The 23,067-nt window shown below is 39.3% G+C and overlaps 2 protein-coding genes across 2 annotated transcripts in view; one reads left to right on the forward strand and one right to left on the reverse strand.

Moving 5' to 3' along the window:
- The window catches only part of LOC107037286 (neuroblastoma-amplified sequence), a 13,785-nt gene extending 4,361 nt beyond the window's left edge, over window positions 1-9,424 (forward strand). Inside the window, exons 3-5 of the mRNA XM_015255756.1 lie at window positions 825-3,643; window positions 4,866-7,229; window positions 8,703-9,424. Of these exons, the coding sequence (XP_015111242.1) occupies window positions 825-3,643; window positions 4,866-7,229; window positions 8,703-9,104 (5,585 nt within the window). The 3' untranslated portion in view covers window positions 9,105-9,424. The remainder of the gene's footprint in view (window positions 1-824; window positions 3,644-4,865; window positions 7,230-8,702) is intronic.
- Window positions 9,425-9,698: 274 nt separating this feature from the next.
- Window positions 9,699-14,775, reverse strand: LOC107037285 (heat shock protein 83). The gene is made up of 3 exons (XM_015255755.1): window positions 14,668-14,775; window positions 11,938-12,829; window positions 9,699-11,194 (listed from the first exon to the last, which is right to left on the reverse strand). The coding sequence occupies exons 2-3, from the start codon at window positions 12,827-12,829 to the stop codon at window positions 9,930-9,932; spliced, it is 2,157 nt and encodes a 718-aa protein (XP_015111241.1). The 5' UTR covers window positions 14,668-14,775; the 3' UTR covers window positions 9,699-9,929.
- Between the last annotated feature and the right edge of the window lie 8,292 nt (window positions 14,776-23,067).

Raw genomic sequence — 23,067 nt, forward strand, 5'->3', positions numbered from 1 at the left:
AACAGACATCATCTTTAGAGACATTTTTTTTAGAAATAAATTCCAATTTCAAGGGATCGGTTGGTTATTATTGCATGAAATAGACAAAATGAATATTCAGCGTGATTGGAATAACATTTTGAACAGAATAATTTTTATAAATATTCGTTGGTCTTCCCATAGAATGAATAGAATAAATTTCACACTGAAAAAAAATTACTTTCGCCAAATATTCATTTACTTGGGAGAAGTATTTTTTTTTAAACCGTATTTTTCAAATCGAGTCATTCCCAGGCGAGCCTGATTAGGTTTCAATTATAACTATCATGTTGTTCTAGAGAATGACTGTTACACGTGACCTTGAACTCCTCCAATGATTATTCATTTCTCCTAAATTTCTTATTTTTATAGGAAAGAATTTCGATTAATTTTTTAACGTTTATCATTATTGAGGGAGTTCCCTTAATATCATAACTAACATAATCATCTCCTAGAGCAATATAATTATCATAATTATATTATAATATATTATGAATATTTATATTCATAATTATAAATATATTATAATATAATTCATACTAGATATATTATATTATATAATATAAATATATTATAATTACCACAATATAATAATGATAAAATTATGATTATATTATGATAATCCCAATGAGAATTGCTCAGTATGAACTCCACCGGAGAAATACGGTATCGAAAAACGAAATATTCATGTTTTCAAATAAAAATTCATTTTAATTATATATTAAATAACTCTCAAGTAAATATTCTATAAAAGTAATATTAAAAATATTCAAACAATTTCCTCGGATTATTCCATTCCCCCGCAGGCAACTGCATCACCCAAAGCCACTTGGCGTCGCCAGCGGCGAGCAGCGGTCTCACCTCCTGGCGCCCCCTGAACGACTACCCCTTCTACAAGCTCTCCTTCACCTTCGAGGAGAACTCCACCTCGACGCTCTCCCTCTGGAGCCTGATCCCCTCCTTCCGCACGCCGCCAGCCCCGGTGATCTTCCGGATCTCCATCTCCCCGGGGTGCAGCCACCTCGTCTGCCTGCACACCGACGGCGCAGTCTCCCTCTGGGACCTCCCAAGCCTGAAACTCCGAAAGAAGTGGAGCCTCCCCGATCAGCCGGGCTACGACGCCCAGAATCCCCTGCCCCCGAAGAGGCTCCGCAGGAGCCCCACCACCTCGGACTTCCACCCCGTGGACATCGGCTGGTGGTCGGACCACTCCATCATCATCGCGAGGTACTCCGGAGCCGTCTCCGTCTGCTCAATGTCCAGCCTGTCGAACCTCCTGGGCGCCAGCCCTGAATTCCTCTCTGGCCAGCCCCAAATCTCCGAGTTCTACTCGGGGAAGGGCTTCCTAGCCCTCGACTGCGAGACCCTGGTGACCTCGAAAAAGCGAAAGAGAACCCCCAGCCACGACGGCTCCCCCTCCGACGCCGAGGAAAGCGACCAGGAGGAAGACGAACTGGAGCCAATAACCCTCCTAGACTACTCCATAAACCTCCTAAAATCCCTGATCTACTCCATAACCGACATCGAGAGGTTCCAGCCCAAGCGAAAGAAATCAAAGATCCTGCAGAGGACCTACAGACTCCTGGGGCTGAAGAGCACGACCCCCGAGGAGCTCTACGCCCGCAAGATCGACATCGAGGAGTACGAGGACGCCCTGAGCCTCGCCAACACCTACAACCTGGACAAGGACCTGGTGCACCAGACCCGCTGGAGGAAGTCCGAGTTCTCGTTGGCAGCCATCAACGACCACCTGAGCAAGGTCTCAAAGAGGTCCTGGGTCCTCAACGAGTGCATCTCCAGAGTGCCAGACACCCTGGAGGCGGCCAGAGAGCTGTTGAACTTCGGTCTTCGAGGGGCCAACCTGGAGACATTCCTGTCGATATCCACCCACGACGACGGCAAGCTGATGGACGAGAAAGTCAACGAGGAGCTGGCAGAGCTGAATCGTGGACCCAACAGTCTCAAGCAGGTTCAGAAGATCAACGACCTGCTGAAGGGGATGAAGGAGGGCCTGACGGAGCCCCAGAAGGAGCTGATCGGTTACAGAAGACAACTGCTGGATCACCTGGACAAACTGAAGACCTACGAGATCCTCATCGGGGAGGGCTTCAAGTACAGAAAGGAGTTCTACGAGAAGTTCAGGAGGCTCTCGCTCCTGGAGAATGCTGTTAAATTCGCCAGGGACTGCGATTACAGGGCTGTGGAGATCATGTTCACGTATCACGGGGGCAAGCTGATGCCCCACTGGCTGGCGATAATCAGTTGCTTTCCGGAGACGCTGAGTCCTGGGGAGTACGAGAAGTTACTGCCAGAGTGCGACAGTGAGGGACAGCTGTATCTGCTGTATCAGAAGGAGTTGAGGACCAGGGACTGGTCCGAGAAGTCCCAGTTCGAGGGGATCGCCTCGGGGGAGTCCACTGGGGACTCAGAGACGATCTACGAAGACGATCCCTCATTGGCCCCCTACAGAACCACAGAATTAACGATGAACTTGCTGACCAAGTGGTACAAATCTCGGGCTAATCAGATTGAACGAGATAGCTGCATCGTGGAGAATGCCCTTGAACTGATTAAAATAGGAAAGTCACACAGGATTGATGGCCTCGAGGACCTCCTGGTGGAGCTGGAGACCCTGAACGACCTCATTTACAAGATCTACCTGGAGGACATGTCCCTCGCGCAGCTGGAGAAGCTGTCGAACCTCCAGAAGCTCCAGCTGCTGATGAGCAGAACGACGGAGGAGAGCTTCATCAACGACATCACGAGTTTTCTGCTGCCTTTTCTTTATAGGAGGCAGGAGCACCTGGACGTCGCCCTCGAGAAGCACCTGTTCAGAGAGTATCTGGTGGAGTTGAGTCAGGCTGACCTGACGTTTCCGTCGATTTTGTTCCACAATCTGGGCCAAGACCCCAGGATCGTCGAGGTCATTGATGACGTAATGACACTGGCTCTAGGATGCATTCACTCGTGTGTCAGTCCTGACATGTACGAAAAGGCTAGAGATATTTTTGATGCTGTATCAAAGAATTTCAGTATTAAAGACTCTTCGAGGTCTGAGAATCCTCTGGACGATCTTGGGAAGGAGCTCGAGTGCCTGAAGATACTGAATAAGTACCACGTGAGCTCGACGATCAGATTTATAAGTGAGAATAAGGAGAATCCTGAGCCGGTGAGAGTCCTCCTGAACGAGATGGCGAGTTCGTTGAAGGAGAGATCACCTGCGCCCCCTCAGGAGGCTTGGACGGAGCTTCTTAATGATATCCTGGAGGTCCAGGGACTGGTATTCAACTGTATAGAAACGGAGATTTGTTTTGAGATAGTGGCTTCGACGAAATTGTCGTCTGGAGTGAAGGCCAATATTCAGGATTGTGTTTCTCTGATCGAGACGAGGAGGAAGGAGGGATCGTTTCTGAAGATATCGTACCCCAGGGCGATTGAACTGGTCGTGGAGGCGGCCAGGAGGTACTTTGACTCTTCGAAGAGTCTGCATGATCCAACGATGGAGCTCGCCAAGGCTTGCTTGAATCTCATTGATGAGGATGATAAGGTGGTGCAGAGGGAGTTCGATCTGATCAATGCTCTTCAGGTTCTGGATGAGTTCAGTTTGAATATTCTGCCACTTCAGGTAAGGAGCCTTCAGAATTTTTATTGCTGCTGAGTGGTGAATGCCTACTCATCAACTTCATACTTCATAATTTTTTTATATTATTTTTTTTATTGTGACTATTTAATTGGTATGAGAAATGAATGGGATATCAGTTTTTTTTTGTTCAGGCCCAATATAAGTGACTACTTAAATGTGGGTCGTCACCTGAATTTTAAGCGCCACCCTATTTAAATCGCTACGCGAATTAGGGACCTATATGAATTAGATCACGACTTGAATAGAGTTTGCCATTTGAATACAGGCTTTGGCTTAAATATAGGCCGTAGGCTTAATATTCGTCGCCGCTTAATTAGTCGTTACCTGATGTTAAAGGGCACTTGAATATACAGCGCACATCTACATATTGACTCACATAATATTGGTCATCACCTGATTCAGGTCGCCATTTGAATTCAATTGGGACTTGAATATAAGACGCCACCTAAATATTGGTCAGCACATAATATCCGTCGCCACATAATTATTGCCACTATTTAATGTTAAAGACCACTTCAATATATATCACCACCTAAATATTGCATGCACATAATATTGGTCATCACCTAATTTACCTCTTCATCCAAATAGCGCTTGCCACCTGGCTTTAGGTCACGACTTGAATGTAGGTCGCCATTTAAATACAAATTGCGACTTGAATATTGGGCGCCATCTAAATATTGGTCAGCACATAATATTACTTGCTATCGAATTATTCGTCATCACATAATATTCCACCTCGAAGTAGGCAGATATTTCAATATATATCACCGCATAATATTGGTCTTCACCTAAATTAGGTCGTCACATAAATGTAGTTCGTGACAATATAGGTCGACATTTGGATACAGATTCGGATTTAAATATACAGCGCTACCTAAATATTGGTCAGTTGATAAATTTTGTCTTCACCTGAATTAGGTGGCCACCTAATGTTGGTCACCACATGATATAAATTCTTTCCTAATCCTTGGCCACTTCATAATATTGGCCTGCACCTAAATATTGTTCACCACATAACATTTTGCATCACCTGAATTAGGACGTCACCTAAATGTTGGTCGCGACTTAAATATAGGTCACCATAAACTAAAATGTCTCATTTCGATAGTTCTATCACCACCATCAAAGCCCTAGATCACCCAATCACAATCAACAAACAATATACTTCCCCACAAGTCACCCTGTCTACTCCCCTCCGCAGGTACGAAACTGCCCGAACAAGCTCAAGCTAATCGAAAACTGTCTCGACACCTGTGAGGGTGCCTACAAGCGCCAGCAGCGTCTCCTAACCCTCTCCTCCTACCTCCACCTAGACACCCACAACCAAAAGCACCGCGAGGGCAAGATTCTCTCACTGATCGCCACCAAATCCTTCCAAGTCGAGGACTTCGCCACCTGCGCATCCACCTGCAAACAGCTCATCGACAGCAGCTACTCCCCCGCCTGGGGGATTATCCACAAGCTAGCCTCGTGTCAGAGCTACCCAGACCTGGAATTCAAGAAACGCTGCTTCTGGTTCACCATCACTCACGGCCCCCCTGACATCCTCGAGGACTCCCTCAGGCAAGTCCACCTCCTCGAGATCCAGTTGCTGAACAAAAACCTCGAGACCTGGATGTCCTCTCACGCCTACGACGATCTGGCAACCGATCCCGACGAGGACAGCGACCCTGACGATGACTTTGCAGACGCCATCACCACTCCCCAGGTCGAATCCAGGGAGTTCGTCCCCAAGATCCTGGAGACGTCGACTGGAATCGTCAAGAATTCCGCCCAGATCTTCAATCAGTCCCTCGGGATTCTCAGGAGCGTCAGCAATCAGGGATTCTGGAGGGCCGCCCTCAACATCAACCGGAAAAACGTCTTCGAGGACACGTACGACGTCGATGAGGACGCCACTCTGGAGAAGTACAGGGGAATTTTGCAGAGCTTTCCGTTCTTCTATCAATCGCTGCACGAGAATTGCCTCGTCAGCAGGATCGACACGAGGTACTCCAAGTACTCTCAACCCGATGTTGATAATACGAAGTTGAAGATGTGTCAGACTCTCGTGAGGGTCGCGTTGCTCAGCGAGACGGCTTCCTATGGGCTGGAGATTTCTGACATCAGACATTTCTTCGTCCAGTGCTGCAGTCATGTTATGAATGACGACTGGACTCTTGGGTTCTCGTATCTGCTGGCTTGCGGGGGGGATGTTGAGGAGGTGATGAGGGGGTTGAAGAGGAGCGAGCTTCATGTTCAGGGGATTATTTATTTTTATGGGGTGCAGATGTTTAGGGGGATGTTCCCGGGGGATGAGAGGTATCTCTTGTACGACCCCATGGAGGTGGTGAGGGGGATGGTTGAGCAGGCGTGGGGGGGCGATGATGAGGTGAAGAAGGCGATTGTTTACTGGGTTGATAAGCTGAGAGAGGAGGAAGTTGAAGAGGTGAATGGAGGGGAGTCGATTGGAGAACAAACGGTTGAGCAGGCGAGGGGGGGTGATGATGAGGCGAAGAAGGCGATTGTTGACTGGGTTGATAAGCTGAGAGAAGAGGAAGTTGAAGAGGTAAATGGAGGGGAGTCGATTGGAAAACAAACGGAATTGGAGAAAGAGGCAAATGACTTGGGGGGAGGGACTTTTAAAGTGGTTGATGATGTGGAGGGAGACTGGGGGGATGACGCCTGGGGTGATGATTTCTCGGCGGAAGTTGAGGAGGAAGAAATTGAGGGGAATGAAGAGTGGAAGGAGGTGGGAAATTTGGGGGAAAGCGGGAGCGCTGAGGGGGATGAGGCTGGGGGTGCCTGGGGTGACGCTGAATTCAATGATGACGATATTGTTGTTGACCTTGAAGAGGTCAAAGATGAGGTTGAAGATGATGAAATTGATAAGGTGATTTTAGATGGTGAAAAAGAAAATTGTGAGGGTTTTAAACGATTGGAGGAAAAAAAATGTGGGAAAATTGAGGATAATGGGGAGGGGTGGGGGGATGAGAGTGGATGGGGTGATGATTGGCCAGAGGATGGGGAGACGGCGGGTGCGGTTGATGAAGGGGAAACGAAAATTAAAGGAGAAGTGGGGGAAATTAGGGAAGAGAAGATGGAAGTCAGTGAAGAAAAGGGAGAAGTTGATGAGAAGAAAGTGACAGAAAAAATTGATTCAGCGGAGTTATCTGAAGGTCAAGAGTGGGGCGAAGAGGGGGCTGGGTGGGACAGTTGGGGGGACTTCCCGGAAGTTGAAGAGGACGGAATTGTGGGAGAGAAATCGTCGGGTGGGGATTTTCCGACTGCGAGGGAAGACGACATTCCGATTGTTGATGACTCCACGGAGGAAGAACGGTTTCAAATATTTGAGGATTTATTCACGAATATGGAAAGCAAGAATGATTATGAGATGGTGAAGGAGGTGCTGAAGAGGTGGCCGCAGTTCCAAGAGCCTGAATTTGTTTGTGTTGATAAAAATCCGGTTCTTCTGATGATTGAGAGAGTCAGTTGGGTTTTTGGGGGGAAGGGTCAGTCCAAAGGGGAGAGCATCGTCCTGGAGGAGTATAGGGATCTTTTGCGAGGGCAGCTAATTCCTGAAGAGGTAAAAATTGGGTTTTAGATATCGAAATTAAGGTGTGGGAAAAAATTGCTTAGACAAACCTCAAGAATTCGATTGTGAATTATAGTGGATTTGTATGGAATTTTTTATTGAAAATACTATCAATTTTTGGATAGAAATTGTTTTAGTAAAATAAATGTAGAATTCCATCTTTTGCTTCCGAATAGCAATTTTGTAATCTCTGAAATTTAAGTTTCCAATTTTTNGGGGTGCCTGGGGTGACGCTGAATTCAATGATGACGATATTGTTGTTGACCTTGAAGAGGTCAAAGATGAGGTTGAAGATGATGAAATTGATAAGGTGATTTTAGATGGTGAAAAAGAAAATTGTGAGGGTTTTAAACGATTGGAGGAAAAAAAATGTGGGAAAATTGAGGATAATGGGGAGGGGTGGGGGGATGAGAGTGGATGGGGTGATGATTGGCCAGAGGATGGGGAGACGGCGGGTGCGGTTGATGAAGGGGAAACGAAAATTAAAGGAGAAGTGGGGGAAATTAGGGAAGAGAAGATGGAAGTCAGTGAAGAAAAGGGAGAAGTTGATGAGAAGAAAGTGACAGAAAAAATTGATTCAGCGGAGTTATCTGAAGGTCAAGAGTGGGGCGAAGAGGGGGCTGGGTGGGACAGTTGGGGGGACTTCCCGGAAGTTGAAGAGGACGGAATTGTGGGAGAGAAATCGTCGGGTGGGGATTTTCCGACTGCGAGGGAAGACGACATTCCGATTGTTGATGACTCCACGGAGGAAGAACGGTTTCAAATATTTGAGGATTTATTCACGAATATGGAAAGCAAGAATGATTATGAGATGGTGAAGGAGGTGCTGAAGAGGTGGCCGCAGTTCCAAGAGCCTGAATTTGTTTGTGTTGATAAAAATCCGGTTCTTCTGATGATTGAGAGAGTCAGTTGGGTTTTTGGGGGGAAGGGTCAGTCCAAAGGGGAGAGCATCGTCCTGGAGGAGTATAGGGATCTTTTGCGAGGGCAGCTAATTCCTGAAGAGGTAAAAATTGGGTTTTAGATATCGAAATTAAGGTGTGGGAAAAAATTGCTTAGACAAACCTCAAGAATTCGATTGTGAATTATAGTGGATTTGTATGGAATTTTTTATTGAAAATACTATCAATTTTTGGATAGAAATTGTTTTAGTAAAATAAATGTAGAATTCCATCTTTTGCTTCCGAATAGCAATTTTGTAATCTCTGAAATTTAAGTTTCCAATTTTTCCCAACGTGTGGTATTTTTTATTTATTTATTTTTTAATTCTCTTAAAAGGGATCAATCGAATTTCATTATTTTTTTCATGAATATAGACCTCAATAAGTTCTATTCACTGACAGCAATTAAAATTAAATTTTCCATGCAGATTCAAAAAAATTGATATTTTTCCAAAATCGATTTTTCAAATTCAACATTAAATGTTAAAATTACGATAATATAATTGATGATTTTCATTTTCTCTAGGTTCTCCATCAATTTATCGAAAAGAGTGACGAAAAATCCAGTCTCGAAGAAAAAATTTTCCTCAGACTATCCTCGAATATCCCGGAGCTCCATGAGGAAGCTGTCGACCTGATGAAGTCCTCGAACCTCTCTGAATTTCCATTACCAATCCTCGAGGAAGCTTTCTTCAAGAACTTAACACCATCATTCCCTCCCCACCACCCGATCTACGATAAAATCCTCGAGCAGATGTTCCTGAATCATGATTTACCTGAGCTGGAGCCCAACATGAGGATATTGATAAAAAAATTGATGGAGCAGAAACATATTCCTTATGCGGTTGCCCTCTGGAACCAACTGGCTGGTGTGCCACCAGCATTGACCACCTTCGAGAGTTGCTTTCAGCTTTTAATGAAGGAATAAATTGTCTGATTATTTCTAATTGCAAAATGATCACCAATCGAGTGTTAAATTCAGTATCGAAGTGGCATAATGTAATGGAAGAGTTTTTTGCACGTTCAAATGTAAAATTATGTCAGTGATGAGCACACAAACGATTAAATTTAGCAGAAAAGCCCAGCAACTCGATAGAAAATTCTATTGAATTTCTATTGCACTTCAATGGAAAATTCCATTGATTTTTGGTCAATTCCATCAAAGAATTCTTCAAACTCAATTTTCAATGGAAATCCAAAAAGATTTTCTAACGAATTCAGAAATTTTTCATAGGTATAAATTGAAAAAAAAAAAAAAATTCAAGACATTTTTCGTCGAGAATTTTATAAATTACAAAAGCAATCAAATTAAAATGAAATCCGACTTTTCTCCTCGAAAGAACTCTCCAAGACGAACGCACAAAAATGTATTGAAACATTAATTCATGATCTCCCACTTCACTACTGAATTCTCAAATGTAAATTGTAAATATATAAATAAATTAATGAATTTCTACAACAGCCCCTCAATCTCCCTCAACAACCCCACCAACAGGCTAGGTAAAAACCAAAACACTCAAAATATTATTAATATCCATATTTATTACGCGAAATTTATGACAATGAATCCACCTACTCATAGAAATGCATTTGGTATACCTTCCGGATGAATAAAAAAAGAGAGAACCACCTACGGCGAATGATTTAACAATCTAAATCTTAAATCAAATCGAATAGATCACTCGGTTCAGCATCGTGTTAACCACATAAAACGTGGTTACAAATCAACCACCAGTCTTGCCCCCCCACCCATTTAGTCAACCTCCTCCATCCTGGAGGCGTCCTCGCTCTCGGCCTCGATGGCCTGCACATCCTCGACCTTGACCTCCTCATGAACCGTGTCATCCTCGTCGATCCCCAAGCCCAGCTTGATCATCCTGTAGATGCGTTTGGCGTGAACCTGGGGCTCATCGAGAGTGAACCCAGAGGACAGCAGAGACGTCTCAAAAAGCAGAACAACAAGATCCTTGACAGCCTTGTCATTTTTGTCAGCCTCAGCCTTCTGCCTGAGAGCCTCAATGACCGAGTGATCAGGATTGATCTCCAGGTGCTTCTTGGCGGCCATGTAGCCCAACGTCGAGGCGTCCCTCAGGGCCTGGGCCTTCATGATCCTCTCCATGTTGGCGGTCCAGCCGTACTGCGACGTGACGATGCAGCAGGGCGAGTCCACGAGACGATTGGATACCACCACCTTCTCCACTTTGTTGTCAAGAATGGTCTTCATAATCTTGCAGAGCTCCTCGAACTTGGCCTTGTCCTCCTCCCTCTTCTTCTTCTCGGCCTCGTCCTCAGGGAGCTCCAGGCCCTCTTTGGTGACGGACACCAGCTGCTTTCCATCGAACTCCTTCATCTGCTGGACCACGTACTCGTCGATTGGCTCAGTCATATACACCACCTCGAAGCCACGCTTCTTGACACGCTCCACGAACGACGAGTTGGCCACCTGCTCCTTAGATTCACCAGTGATGTAGTAGATGTGCTTCTGGTTCTCCTTCATCCGTGCCACGTACTCCTTCAGTGAGCACACCTCCTCGCCTGAGGCTGATGTGTTGTACCTCAGCAGGTCCGCCAATTTAGTCCTGTTGGTGGTGTCCTCGTGGATCCCAAGCTTGATGTTCTTGCTGAACTGCTCGTAGAACTTCTTGAAGTTCTCCTTGTCCTCCGTGAGCTCCTCGAAGAGCTCCAGGCACTTCTTGACGAGGTTCTTGCGGATCACTTTGAGGATCTTGTTCTGCTGCAGCATCTCACGGGAGATGTTCAGGGGAAGGTCCTCAGAGTCCACTACTCCCTTCATGAAGTTCAGGTACTCGGGGATCAGCTCCTCGCAGTTGTCCATTATGAAGACTCGGCGGACGTACAGCTTTATGTTGTTCTTGCGTTTTTTGTTCTCGAAGAGGTCGAATGGCATGCGACGGGGGACGAAGAGGAGCGCTCGGAACTCAAGCTGACCCTCCACGGAGAAGTGCTTCACCGCTAGGTGGTCCTCCCAGTCGTTTGTCAGAGATTTGTAGAACTCGCCTGGGGAGAAGATGAGGAATTAATTTTGTTGTTCAAGTGATTGTTGATTAGTATATGAGACATTTCGAGATGTTGGGGGCGGGGAATTGTCTAAGAAAGATTTTCATTGAAATAATAATAATAATAACAATAATAATAATAAGTGATTTGAGATTGGTCCTCAAATCACTCATTATAGAGATGATTTAGGCTTGAAAGTATCGGAAATCAACTTGGAATGGTTATTTAATTTTGTTCAAATTTCACTGTTTTCAATTATGGACTTATAATTTCAGTAATGAGTCAGGTCAGGAGCAAACCTCAGAAGCCCTTGTATGAAAATGAAAAACTTCTAAAAAAAAAAGCCTTGTGACATTTGCATCCAAATTCACTCATTATGCATGTCAATTCCATTCCAATTTTATTCAAATGTTGACTCTGTTAATGATGTATTCATCTTGGTAATAATTCGCTTTATGAAAAGTCCCTGAAAACCTTTCCGTCGTCGAGATAAATGTCAAGAGACATTTTTTTTCTTGTTTTTCTCAAAAACCCACTAGACCCAGAATAATCACAAATTTCCAACCAGAAAAACTATACAAATTCATTGTCCTACAATCAATGAATCTTGAAGCTAAATTAATCACGTCTGGTTTCTCAGAAAAGAAAAATAAATAAAAGTCAAATCGAAAAATGACGTGGAAAACTAAACTAATGAAATAATGAAAACATCATTGATAAATAAAAAAACATGGTGTACACACCATATTCCTCCTGTGTGATATCATCTGGGTTTCTCGTCCAGATGGGCTTAGTTTTGTTCAACTCCTCGTCCTCCTCGTACTTCTCCTTGATAGTCTTCTTCTTCTTCTTTTTCTCCTTGTCCTCAGCCTCCTCGTCCTCGCCCACATCCTCGATCTTTGGTTTGCCGTCCTCCTCCTCCTTTTTCTCGCCCTCAGCCTCGGCCTCGGCCTCGTCGTCACTCAGCTCCTTCTCTCGCTCCTTCTGGACAACGAGTTTGATGGGATAACCGATGAACTGCGAGTGCTTTTTCACGATCTCCTTGATCTTGGACTCCTCGAGGTACTCGGACTGGTCCTCCTTGATGTGGAGAACGATCTTGGTACCTCTGCCCAGGGGCTCACCAGGGTCTGGGCGCACTGTGAAGGAGCCCCCAGCCGCCGACTCCCACAGGTACTGCTCGTCGTCATTGTGTTTGGAGACGACAGTGACCTTGTCGGCGATGAGGTACGCAGAGTAGAAACCAACGCCGAACTGACCGATCATGGAGATGTCAGCGCCTGCCTGCAGGGCCTCCATGAATGCCTTCGTCCCAGACTTGGCGATTGTTCCAAGGTTGTTGACGAGGTCGGCCTTGGTCATGCCAATTCCTGTGTCGATGATCGTCAGGGTGCGGTCGTTCTTGTTGGGGATGATCTTGATGAAGAGATCCTTGCCACTGTCCAACTTGCTTGGGTCTGTTAGGGATTCGTAACGGATCTTGTCGAGGGCGTCGCTCGAGTTGGAGATCAACTCTCTGAGGAAGATCTCTTTGTTGGAGTAGAAGGTGTTGATGATCAGCGACATCAACTGCGCGATCTCAGCCTGGAAGGCGAAGGTCTCGACCTCGCCGGTCGTCTCCATTTCTTCTGGCATCTGGGGGAGAAGGGGAGGCTTAGATATTTGGTTCTGTTATTTTTTGAGAATGGATAATTCTTTTTTTCTTTGGTTGAATTATTTCGGTTACTAGCCGTGAGCGATTGATGAATTCAGTAACGAAGCGGTAAAACGGTTCAAGTCGACTTAGCTCTCTATTGATTTTTCGAGGAATATCTCCGAATCTAAGGGAGATAGCGAAATTTTCATGGTGAGCTTTTTCATAGATCTCAATTCGCTCTACAAACAAGGTTATAACGAAAATTTTACTATTTGCCTTGCATTCCGAGATATTCATTGAAAACTGACCAAAAGCTAAAATCGACTTAAACCGTTTTACCGCTTCGCTACTGAATTGAAAATAAGGTGAGCCTCAAACACAAAATTCTAGATCTCAGAGTAGATTTTAAAATGGAGTGGGTTTGGGCAAGTATTTATCTTATTTTGTGGGCTAAATAAATAAATAAATTAATTAATTAATTAATTCACTGGTCCTCGGCCCCAAAAAAATTGAATTTCCATTAAAAATATCAATTCATTCGGTAAAAACTCAACTATTGACTGCATCAATTTAAATAATTGAGTGGAAAAATAACCAAAACCGAGGAAAAGTCATTAATTTTTCTCGTCGACCAAAGGTAATTAATTTTTTCAATCAATAAAAATTGACAGATGAATGATTAACTAATGGAATAATTTAGAGACCAAAATTATAAGGGCGGGGCCCGGGGTGAAATGGACATTCTCTATTATTTTCTTAAATATTCGTCACTCAGGAATAAAAATTATTCCAGATCATTCCAAATTCAATGAGTCATTAGCGCTTGGAGAAAATTCACACGTGTCCATTTTACCCCACTTGCCACTGCGTCAATTGACATAATTCAACTGCACCCCTGATGACTTATCGATTACCCCATACATACAAAGAGACACCAAATTAGGTTATAAAACCCCCAGCAAGTCCAAATTGAAAATTACATGAATTTGCTCCCTCTCCCTTTCCCCTAATAAAATAATTAACAAATAAATTTATTTAAAAAAATAAAACGTGTTTGAGGCTTTCTGAGAATAGTTTTAAAAAATGTCAGAGCCCTACATATAAAATTCCTCGGCCCCAACAAATCAATTCTCACCCAAAAAAGGATTGATTCCCTCGATAAAAACCATCAACAGTCGATCAAATCAATTAAAATCGTTAGATTGAAGAAAAATAACCAAATTTTCTTATATATACTCAATTTTTTTTCTTAAAATAAAAATTGACAGATGAATCATCAACCATTAGAATAATCTAGACATAAAAATTATTAAGTTAAAATAATTTCTAGAATTCAAATAGTTCAACTGCATCCCCGACGACTTATCGATTATCCCAGACAAAGAGACTCCAAACTAGGTTATAAGAGCTCAGGAAAATGCAAAAGAAATTCCAAATTAAAAATTACATAAAAATTACATGAATTTGCTCCCTCTCCCCCTAATAAAACAATTAACAACTCAATTTATTAAAAAAATGAAACGTGCTTTTGAGACCTGACAACCACCAAGAAAAATGTCACAGCCCCACATAAAATTCCTCGACCTCAAAAAAATCAATTTCCAGTCAAAAAAGTATTAATTCCCTCAATAAAAACCATCAACAGTCGATTAAATGAATTAAAACAGTTAAATGAAAGAGAAATAACCAAAAATGGGGACTCCTCATCGATTTTTCCGTCCCCCAAAGACAACTGACTATTTGGCATGACAAAAAATGACAGATTAATCACCAACCACTGGAATAATATAGACAAAATGCGGAGAATGATGAAACAATAATTTTCAATGCAACTTACTTTGTTCAGCGAGAACTATTCAAAGGAAGTAATGCGATATCTCGAGGTGATTCAGCAACGAGACGCTAACCGGTGTGTGTATGCTGCGCTTCTACAGTGTCGCGCCAATTCGTCGATGCCTTTATATACTCCCCCCGATTCTCGAATGTTCTAGAAGCTTCTAGAAGCTTCGTGAGCCTCTCCACAGCCAACTTCCGCTCAAAATGCTTCCAGAGGAGCCACTATTTTCCCCCAATTTCGACAGTTGAATCTTTTTAACGAAACAGAAGTGATTTTTAAAATTAATTAGAGCAGACGGATATTNGAAAATAAGGTGAGCCTCAAACACAAAATTCTAGATCTCAGAGTAGATTTTAAAATGGAGTGGGTTTGGGCAAGTATTTATCTTATTTTGTGGGCTAAATAAATAAATAAATTAATTAATTAATTAATTCACTGGTCCTCGGCCCCAAAAAAATTGAATTTCCATTAAAAATATCAATTCATTCGGTAAAAACTCAACTATTGACTGCATCAATTTAAATAATTGAGTGGAAAAATAACCGAAACCGAGGAAAAGTCATTAATTTTTCTCGTCGACCAAAGGTAATTAATTTTTTCAATCAATAAAAATTGACAGATGAATGATTAACTAATGGAATAATTTAGAGACCAAAATTATAAGGGCGGGGCCCGGGGTGAAATGGACATTCTCTATTATTTTCTTAAATATTCGTCACTCAGGAATAAAAATTATTCCAGATCATTCCAAATTCAATGAGTCATTAGCGCTTGGAGAAAATTCACACGTGTCCATTTTACCCCACTTGCCACTGCGTCAATTGACATAATTCAACTGCACCCCTGATGACTTATCGATTACCCCATACATACAAAGAGACACCAAATTAGGTTATAAAACCCCCAGCAAGTCCAAATTGAAAATTACATGAATTTGCTCCCTCTCCCTTTCCCCTAATAAAATAATTAACAAATAAATTTATTTAAAAAAATAAAACGTGTTTGAGGCTTTCTGAGAATAGTTTTAAAAAATGTCAGAGCCCTACATATAAAATTCCTCGGCCCCAACAAATCAATTCTCACCCAAAAAAGGATTGATTCCCTCGATAAAAACCATCAACAGTCGATCAAATCAATTAAAATCGTTAGATTGAAGAAAAATAACCAAATTTTCTTATATATACTCAATTTTTTTTCTTAAAATAAAAATTGACAGATGAATCATCAACCATTAGAATAATCTAGACATAAAAATTATTAAGTTAAAATAATTTCTAGAATTCAAATAGTTCAACTGCATCCCCGACGACTTATCGATTATCCCAGACAAAGAGACTCCAAACTAGGTTATAAGAGCTCAGGAAAATGCAAAAGAAATTCCAAATTAAAAATTACATAAAAATTACATGAATTTGCTCCCTCTCCCCCTAATAAAACAATTAACAACTCAATTTATTAAAAAAATGAAACGTGCTTTTGAGACCTGACAACCACCAAGAAAAATGTCACAGCCCCACATAAAATTCCTCGACCTCAAAAAAATCAATTTCCAGTCAAAAAAGTATTAATTCCCTCAATAAAAACCATCAACAGTCGATTAAATGAATTAAAACAGTTAAATGAAAGAGAAATAACCAAAAATGGGGACTCCTCATCGATTTTTCCGTCCCCCAAAGACAACTGACTATTTGGCATGACAAAAAATGACAGATTAATCACCAACCACTGGAATAATATAGACAAAATGCGGAGAATGATGAAACAATAATTTTCAATGCAACTTACTTTGTTCAGCGAGAACTATTCAAAGGAAGTAATGCGATATCTCGAGGTGATTCAGCAACGAGACGCTAACCGGTGTGTGTATGCTGCGCTTCTACAGTGTCGCGCCAATTCGTCGATGCCTTTATATACTCCCCCCGATTCTCGAATGTTCTAGAAGCTTCTAGAAGCTTCGTGAGCCTCTCCACAGCCAACTTCCGCTCAAAATGCTTCCAGAGGAGCCACTATTTTCCCCCAATTTCGACAGTTGAATCTTTTTAACGAAACAGAAGTGATTTTTAAAATTAATTAGAGCAGACGGATATTTTTTGGGACTTCTGAGGGGCTTCGGAGTTGTGTGGTGAGTTTTTTAGGTGAGAATATGACGAACCGGCCACTTCCGGAATTTGTTAGGCACACATGTTCTGGAAACATCTCCCGCACGCGTACGTCAGCTCCTCCCGCATTGCATGATAGACACATCAGTTTTATTTTTATTTTTTTTCGGGGTGAATTGCAGGCTCTATGAAAAATTTTGAGATCTTTGGTTTTTAATGAGAAGGTTAGTTAGAGGTTTTTAATAGAAGAATTGAAAGGTTTTGTTTTGTTTTTGGTAGCTTTGGGGGATTATGCACCTGGAAAATATTGTTATTAACGAAAAATGATTTTGAGGTGAATGACAGGGGAGAATTTATGTTTTTTTGAAACAGAAATGGCATATTTTGGTCATTTTATTTATCATTGATTTAATAACTAATTAATTCTTAATAATTCAATAATTGATAATTTTTGAAATTTAGATATTTCAGGAATTATTAGTTGGAGGAAAATTAATTTTATTTTTCTATTTTTTTTATGCGCATAACAAATATTTTTGGTAACAAAAATATGATTTTTAAATTAATTAGACGGGAGAATTGCTGATTCTTTAAACCAGAACTGGCACATTTTGTTCATTTCAATTATTATTAATTTTATAATTAATTGATAATTAATAATTTAATAAATAATAATTATTGAAATTAATTTATTTCAGTAATTACTATCTAGAGGAAAATTAATTTTTCTGTTTAATTTTTTTTATGGACATAAAAAATATTTTTATCAACAAAAATATTACTTTTAAATCAATTGCAGGGGAGAATTGATTTTTTGAAACAGAAATGGGATTTTTTTTTGTTTATTTCAATTATTTTTTCCGATGCGGCTAAAAAAATTTTTTTTTAATAATTGAGAGGAAAATTGTCACTGCTCTAAAATTTATTTTGTCGAAAGAGCGTTCGATAATTTAGAATTCGGCATATTTGCAAAACTAAAACAGACGGCCGCAGAGGCCAAGGGCTTATTTGTTTAATGAATTTGACAAAGATGGTCAGATGAAGGCTATCATTGTCTTCTCTAGGGAGGACTTCAATCGTGACTTCAATCAAATTTAATTAGCAAATGCGGCGTGACTGCGCTGGCATCACCCGCGCATGCGCTCTGGAAGAGGGGGAACGGGATGTCAAATTTGAATCGACCAATGTGTTTAGTGGTTTAATTTTTTTCATTGAAATCGGCATTTAGACGATAAATGTTAGAGAATTCTAGAATATTCTGGAATATTGTCGAAATTGTCGAATTGTAGAGTAGAAAGTGGTGAAATAAAAGTACAATTTAATTAGACAAGAGTAAAAATTCGGTGAAGATAAATTGAATTTCAGTAGTTTCGGTACAGTCCTGGATTATTATGCTCACATTGCAATTTTAAATTTTATATTTTCTCTGTGAAAGCTCTCCAATCAATCGAGAAATTTTTATTAATTTTTTTTTTACGGTTCAAACATTTTCATGAAGACCGAATAATCCTAGAGGATTTTCCTAATGATTCTCAAATTTTTTAAACGATTTTCTACTAGTCTTGACCGATGTGTAACTTTTTAGAACAGTCCATGATTTTTCAGAAAAACTGACATCTCAAATTGACATAAATTATCTGAAGTATGCATAAAAATTTGGATTCGAAACGTAATTTTACCGAAAAAAAAATATACATAATTAATGTAAAGAGTTTTTTTATAATTTTCTAGAACTGATGTTTTCAATCATCTCCATATTCTTAAATTGAAGTGAAGGAATCAGGGGATTTGGAGAAATAACAACAACGTTGATTAAATTGTCGAAAGAAACGACGTTTCGCTAAATTATTTTATTTCATTTTTTATTTTAGCTTGACTAAGCGAAAATGATTTCCGAAACCTCAGCTTCTGGATTAATCGTGAAATTCCATTTCCAAAAATGAATAAACATCCTCAATGTTCCAAACAATTCATGTAAAATCTCCATGGCCATTTAATTCAATATATTTTTTGAAAACGTCCTCTAGTTTTACGTTTATTTTTTAAATCTCCCAATAGGTGTCACTTATCAATTAAAATGTAAATAAACCCCATAAGAATCCTTCTACAAGCAAAAATTTGTTCACGTCAGTTTGTCAATGCACTTGCAAAGGATTTGCTCTCAATCACTCAAAAAATAACAATTATTCAAAAAACATAATCGCTCAAAAAATAATATAATTATTCCAAACACTAAAACATTCTATTTTCGAAAAATAAATTTGCTTCCAAATATTCCCCAATCAGTTAAAAAAAATAACAGAATTGCCCCAAAATTAAAAAATTCTGTAGCGAAACAATTTAAACGGACTGAGCTCTCAGCTGAGTTTTCGCGGAATATCTTCGAATCTAGAAGAGATAGCAAATTTTTGATAACCACCTTTTTTGTAGAGCGAATTGAGGGCTACAAAAAATGTTATACCAAAAATTTTGCTATCTGCCGTAGATTCCAAGATATTAATTCGAAACTAATTATCAAAATCGACTCCAACTGTGTTACCGTCGCTCCTGAATTAGATTTTCGGAAAATGAATAAACACCCAATTGTCTAATGATATCTACATCACCATCTTTTTTCCCGAATAAAACTCGATCCAGAACAATACTTATTTTCCATAATTCCCTGCTGACCCCCAGTGAAACGCGTCCCCCAGAAGATGCTTGCATATTCCCTCGTCATTATGAAATAATCCATCCAGTGAGTATTCTCCTAACACTGTGGGAACAGTCCAATCGTCACGCACCGCGTATCCACCTAAAAAGTTGTTAACATTCCTCCAGTGTCTACAAAAACACCGAGGAAACAACGGAGACAGTTAACATGTTAAAAAACTTCTTCTATTGTCGTTAACGAATTCCCATGTATTTATCAAAACCTTGCTCGTTATACGCTCGTTTGATTATAAGCACAATGCACTGGGTGGTTCATTCACAGCTGAGGGTATCATTAAAACAACGAAATATAACAATCATAAATAATTATGAATAATCGAATAACAATACAAAGGGAGACCATTCGCTTTCATGTTAATTTATCAATTTTTATTCAATTTTATTCGTAATTTGAGACATAGTTAATCTTTTTTTTGCAATATTACATAAAACATTAATTAATTTTAATAGAGTTACAGTAGCAGTTTTGAAAATCTGCAGATTTGCAAATAATTATGAATGTCACAAATAGAAATAAATTTATTTAACTCTGATTTTTTCGTTTTTTAATTTGCTTTTAAATTTATTTCATTCAATTTTTCATCTTTGATTGAATAAAACGATTTTTTTTCATTATAACATATAGATCAATGGTATTTGTAATTGAAGACACCCTTAATCATTTTGTTTTGTAACATAACAAGAATTAATTATTTTTAATAGAGTTTCAGTACTTTTGGGAAATTTATACATTTTTAAATACTACAAATAGCAAATAATTATGAATAATGTCACAAATAGAAGTCAACGCATTTGACTGTATTTTTTGTTTTTCTTTGATTTCCACTTTTAAATTTATTTCATTAAACAAATGCTGCAATTTTTCATCTTTGGTTGAATAAAACTGGATTTTTTTTCATTATCACATATAAATCGATGGTATTTGTAATTGAAGACACCCTTAATCATTTTGTTTTGTAACATTACAAGAATTAATTATCTTTAGTAGTTGCAGTGCTTTTGGAAATTTATTTGCAAATAATTATGAATAATCGTTAAACAGTACAAATAGAATTAAATGCATTTCATTTCAACTTATAAATTTTTATTTTTTCTTCATTCGTAATTTCACATATTTTGCCTCCTTTAATTGAATAAATCTGGATTTTCCTTGCGATGTCATACAAAATCGAGTCAAACATACATCTCCAACGATAAAAGAATACAAAATCTCGAACAATTAATCCGGCGGAGCGCAGAAAGTCCATAAATTCCGTCGTTTTTCTCCAGCAATAAAAATCGATCGTCGTTGTTGATATGGCGAGGATCTTAACTCCGGTAACCTAGCTTTATGACGTCTAAAATGATACTCATACAGCTAGATAACCAAAGAAAATGTCCGCGCCAAAAAGAACCCCCGAACCTCCATAAATCCCCTAATCTTCATTCTCCAAGTCTTGCACCTGGAACAGAAATTCATATCAACAAAAGGCTCTTTGTCGTTCCCCAGGGGAACCCCCTTGTTCCCCCCCAGTACCCAGACACGAACTTGAATTACAACTCGAGAAAATTTGAATCAAAAAGGCAAAAACGAGAATTTAAAAAAAATGGGGAAAGAAACCGTTGACATTTGGGAGTGAAAGTCTGGCGCAATTCTACCCGGAGAATGGGCCTCTGCGTAATTATTCCCTCGGGGCACAATTCTTTACATAAAGATAATTGTTAACGTTTTTGCTCGCCAACAATCTTTCGATATTCATATAGGCATGGTTAATCGGTTGTTGAATTGAGAATTGTTGAAGATTTCAACGGTCCAGAGGACTTTCGAATGGTCCTAATGCACGTCAAATTGATTAATATTTTGCCATGTCTTCAATACTGCAAATATTATCAATAAACCTGTTGCAGATCAGTGATTAATTTGATTTATAAAGACAAAATTAATCTTCACCAAACGATTTTTATTTTTTTTTCGTCTCTGAAATGAGCTTAATTAGTTAACAACACTCATTAATTCTGGGAATTTGCAAAGAATGTTGAGGATGTAATTTGAATAGTTTTATAAATAATTAATTTAGTATTATAAAAGTTTTTTTGGTCGAACGAAGTGTTTGTTCAGAAGAATCGGTTCGAGCGCTTGTTGAACTGCTTTAAATACTGAAATTGACTAGCCTTTCGACTGCATTAATTTAACATTAAATAAAATGCATAAACACAATGCAATAACCACATAAATAATTAAAATAAAATAATTTGATTCTCAAAAGGGGCTTTGCACATGGAATTAATTAAATTTTTCTATTCTCCGAAATAACATAAGTTAATGTAAATATTGCTGTTATTGTTACCCAAATTATTGCCAATTGTTGAGAATAATCCATTCTATATTTCAAGAGGTTCTTTTGGACGAGTTTACTCTCCTTTGTTCAAGGAGAGAATCGGTTTCATCAGTTATTAAAATGGTTTAAATGCATGTCAAGTACACCAATGTCTTGCAATACGTTAAATATTGCAAATATGATACACCGAATTGGGTAGATTATTTGTTTATTTGATTTTTAATGGTTTAGTTGGGCATGAAACAATTTAAACTTCATTGTTCTATAAAATGAGTTGAATTGGTTGTTCGTGTTCATTGAGACGTGAAAATTGTAATGAATGCTGGAGTTATAATTGAGAAAAACACTGCTGAGGGCTATAAATAATTATTTAATATTCGAAAGGGTCCTTTTTAGCTAATTTAACTAGTTCGTTCAGAGAAATCGGTTTGGTCAGTTGTTAAACTGGTTTAAACACAAAAATTGAGAATTGTTAACGATTTCATACTTTAAATATAGATTTGCACTATATTAAATGTTGCAAATATGATTTTTGCATGTTTGGGATGAGTTTAAATCGATTTGGACTCCTTTTCTCTAAAAAATTAGTTTAGTTAGTTATTAATATCAATTAACACTTGAGAATTGTAACGAATATTGCAGATATAATGGACAAAAATATTACAAACTATTGCAAATAATTTATTCACTGTTCTGGAAGAGTTTCTTTTAGACGAATTCAACTCCTTTGTTCAAGGAAATCGGCATAATCATTCGTTAAACCGGTTTGAGCGCAAAAATTTGGAATTGATTGACGATTTCAATGATTTCATGCTTCAAATATAAACTTGTATCACATTAAATGTTACAACTATGATCGATCAAACTGTAAATAATTTGTTTATTTAATTTTTGCAAGTTTAGCATGAGTTTAAACCGATTTCACCTGCTTTTCTCTCAAAAATAAGTTTAATTATTTGTTAATATTTATCAATGCTTGAGAATTGCAGCGAATATTGCGGATATAATTCACAAATATGTTTTCAACTGCTGCAAATAATTTATTTATTATTCCAAAAGAGTTTCTACTGAACGCATTTAACTCCTTTGTTCAAGGAAATCGGTTTGATCACTTGTGAAACAGGTTTAAACATGAAAATTCGAAGTTGTTGAAGGATTTAATGCTCCAATCATTCAAATCTGGACTTTGGAGTGGCCATAAAGTCCACAAACGCTTGGCAATATATCAAATATTAAATGAGTTAAACTCTTTTGTTGCCTGAAATCAGTTT

This window comes from Diachasma alloeum, unplaced genomic scaffold, assembly GCF_001412515.2.
Source record: "Diachasma alloeum isolate Michigan unplaced genomic scaffold, Dall2.0 Dall_scaffold_00216, whole genome shotgun sequence".
In the NCBI taxonomy this organism is placed as follows: Eukaryota; Metazoa; Arthropoda; class Insecta; order Hymenoptera; family Braconidae; genus Diachasma; species Diachasma alloeum.

Bases quoted from the DNA above. Each gene is read 5' to 3' on its own strand.
- LOC107037285 (XM_015255755.1), bottom strand. From the start codon at position 12,829: ATGCCAGAAGAAATGGAGACGACCGGCGAGGTCGAGACCTTCGCCTTC. The intron at 11,195-11,937 runs GTGTGTACACCA...TCTTCTCCCCAG, and splicing joins TATCACACAGGAGGAATATG to GCGAGTTCTACAAATCTCTG.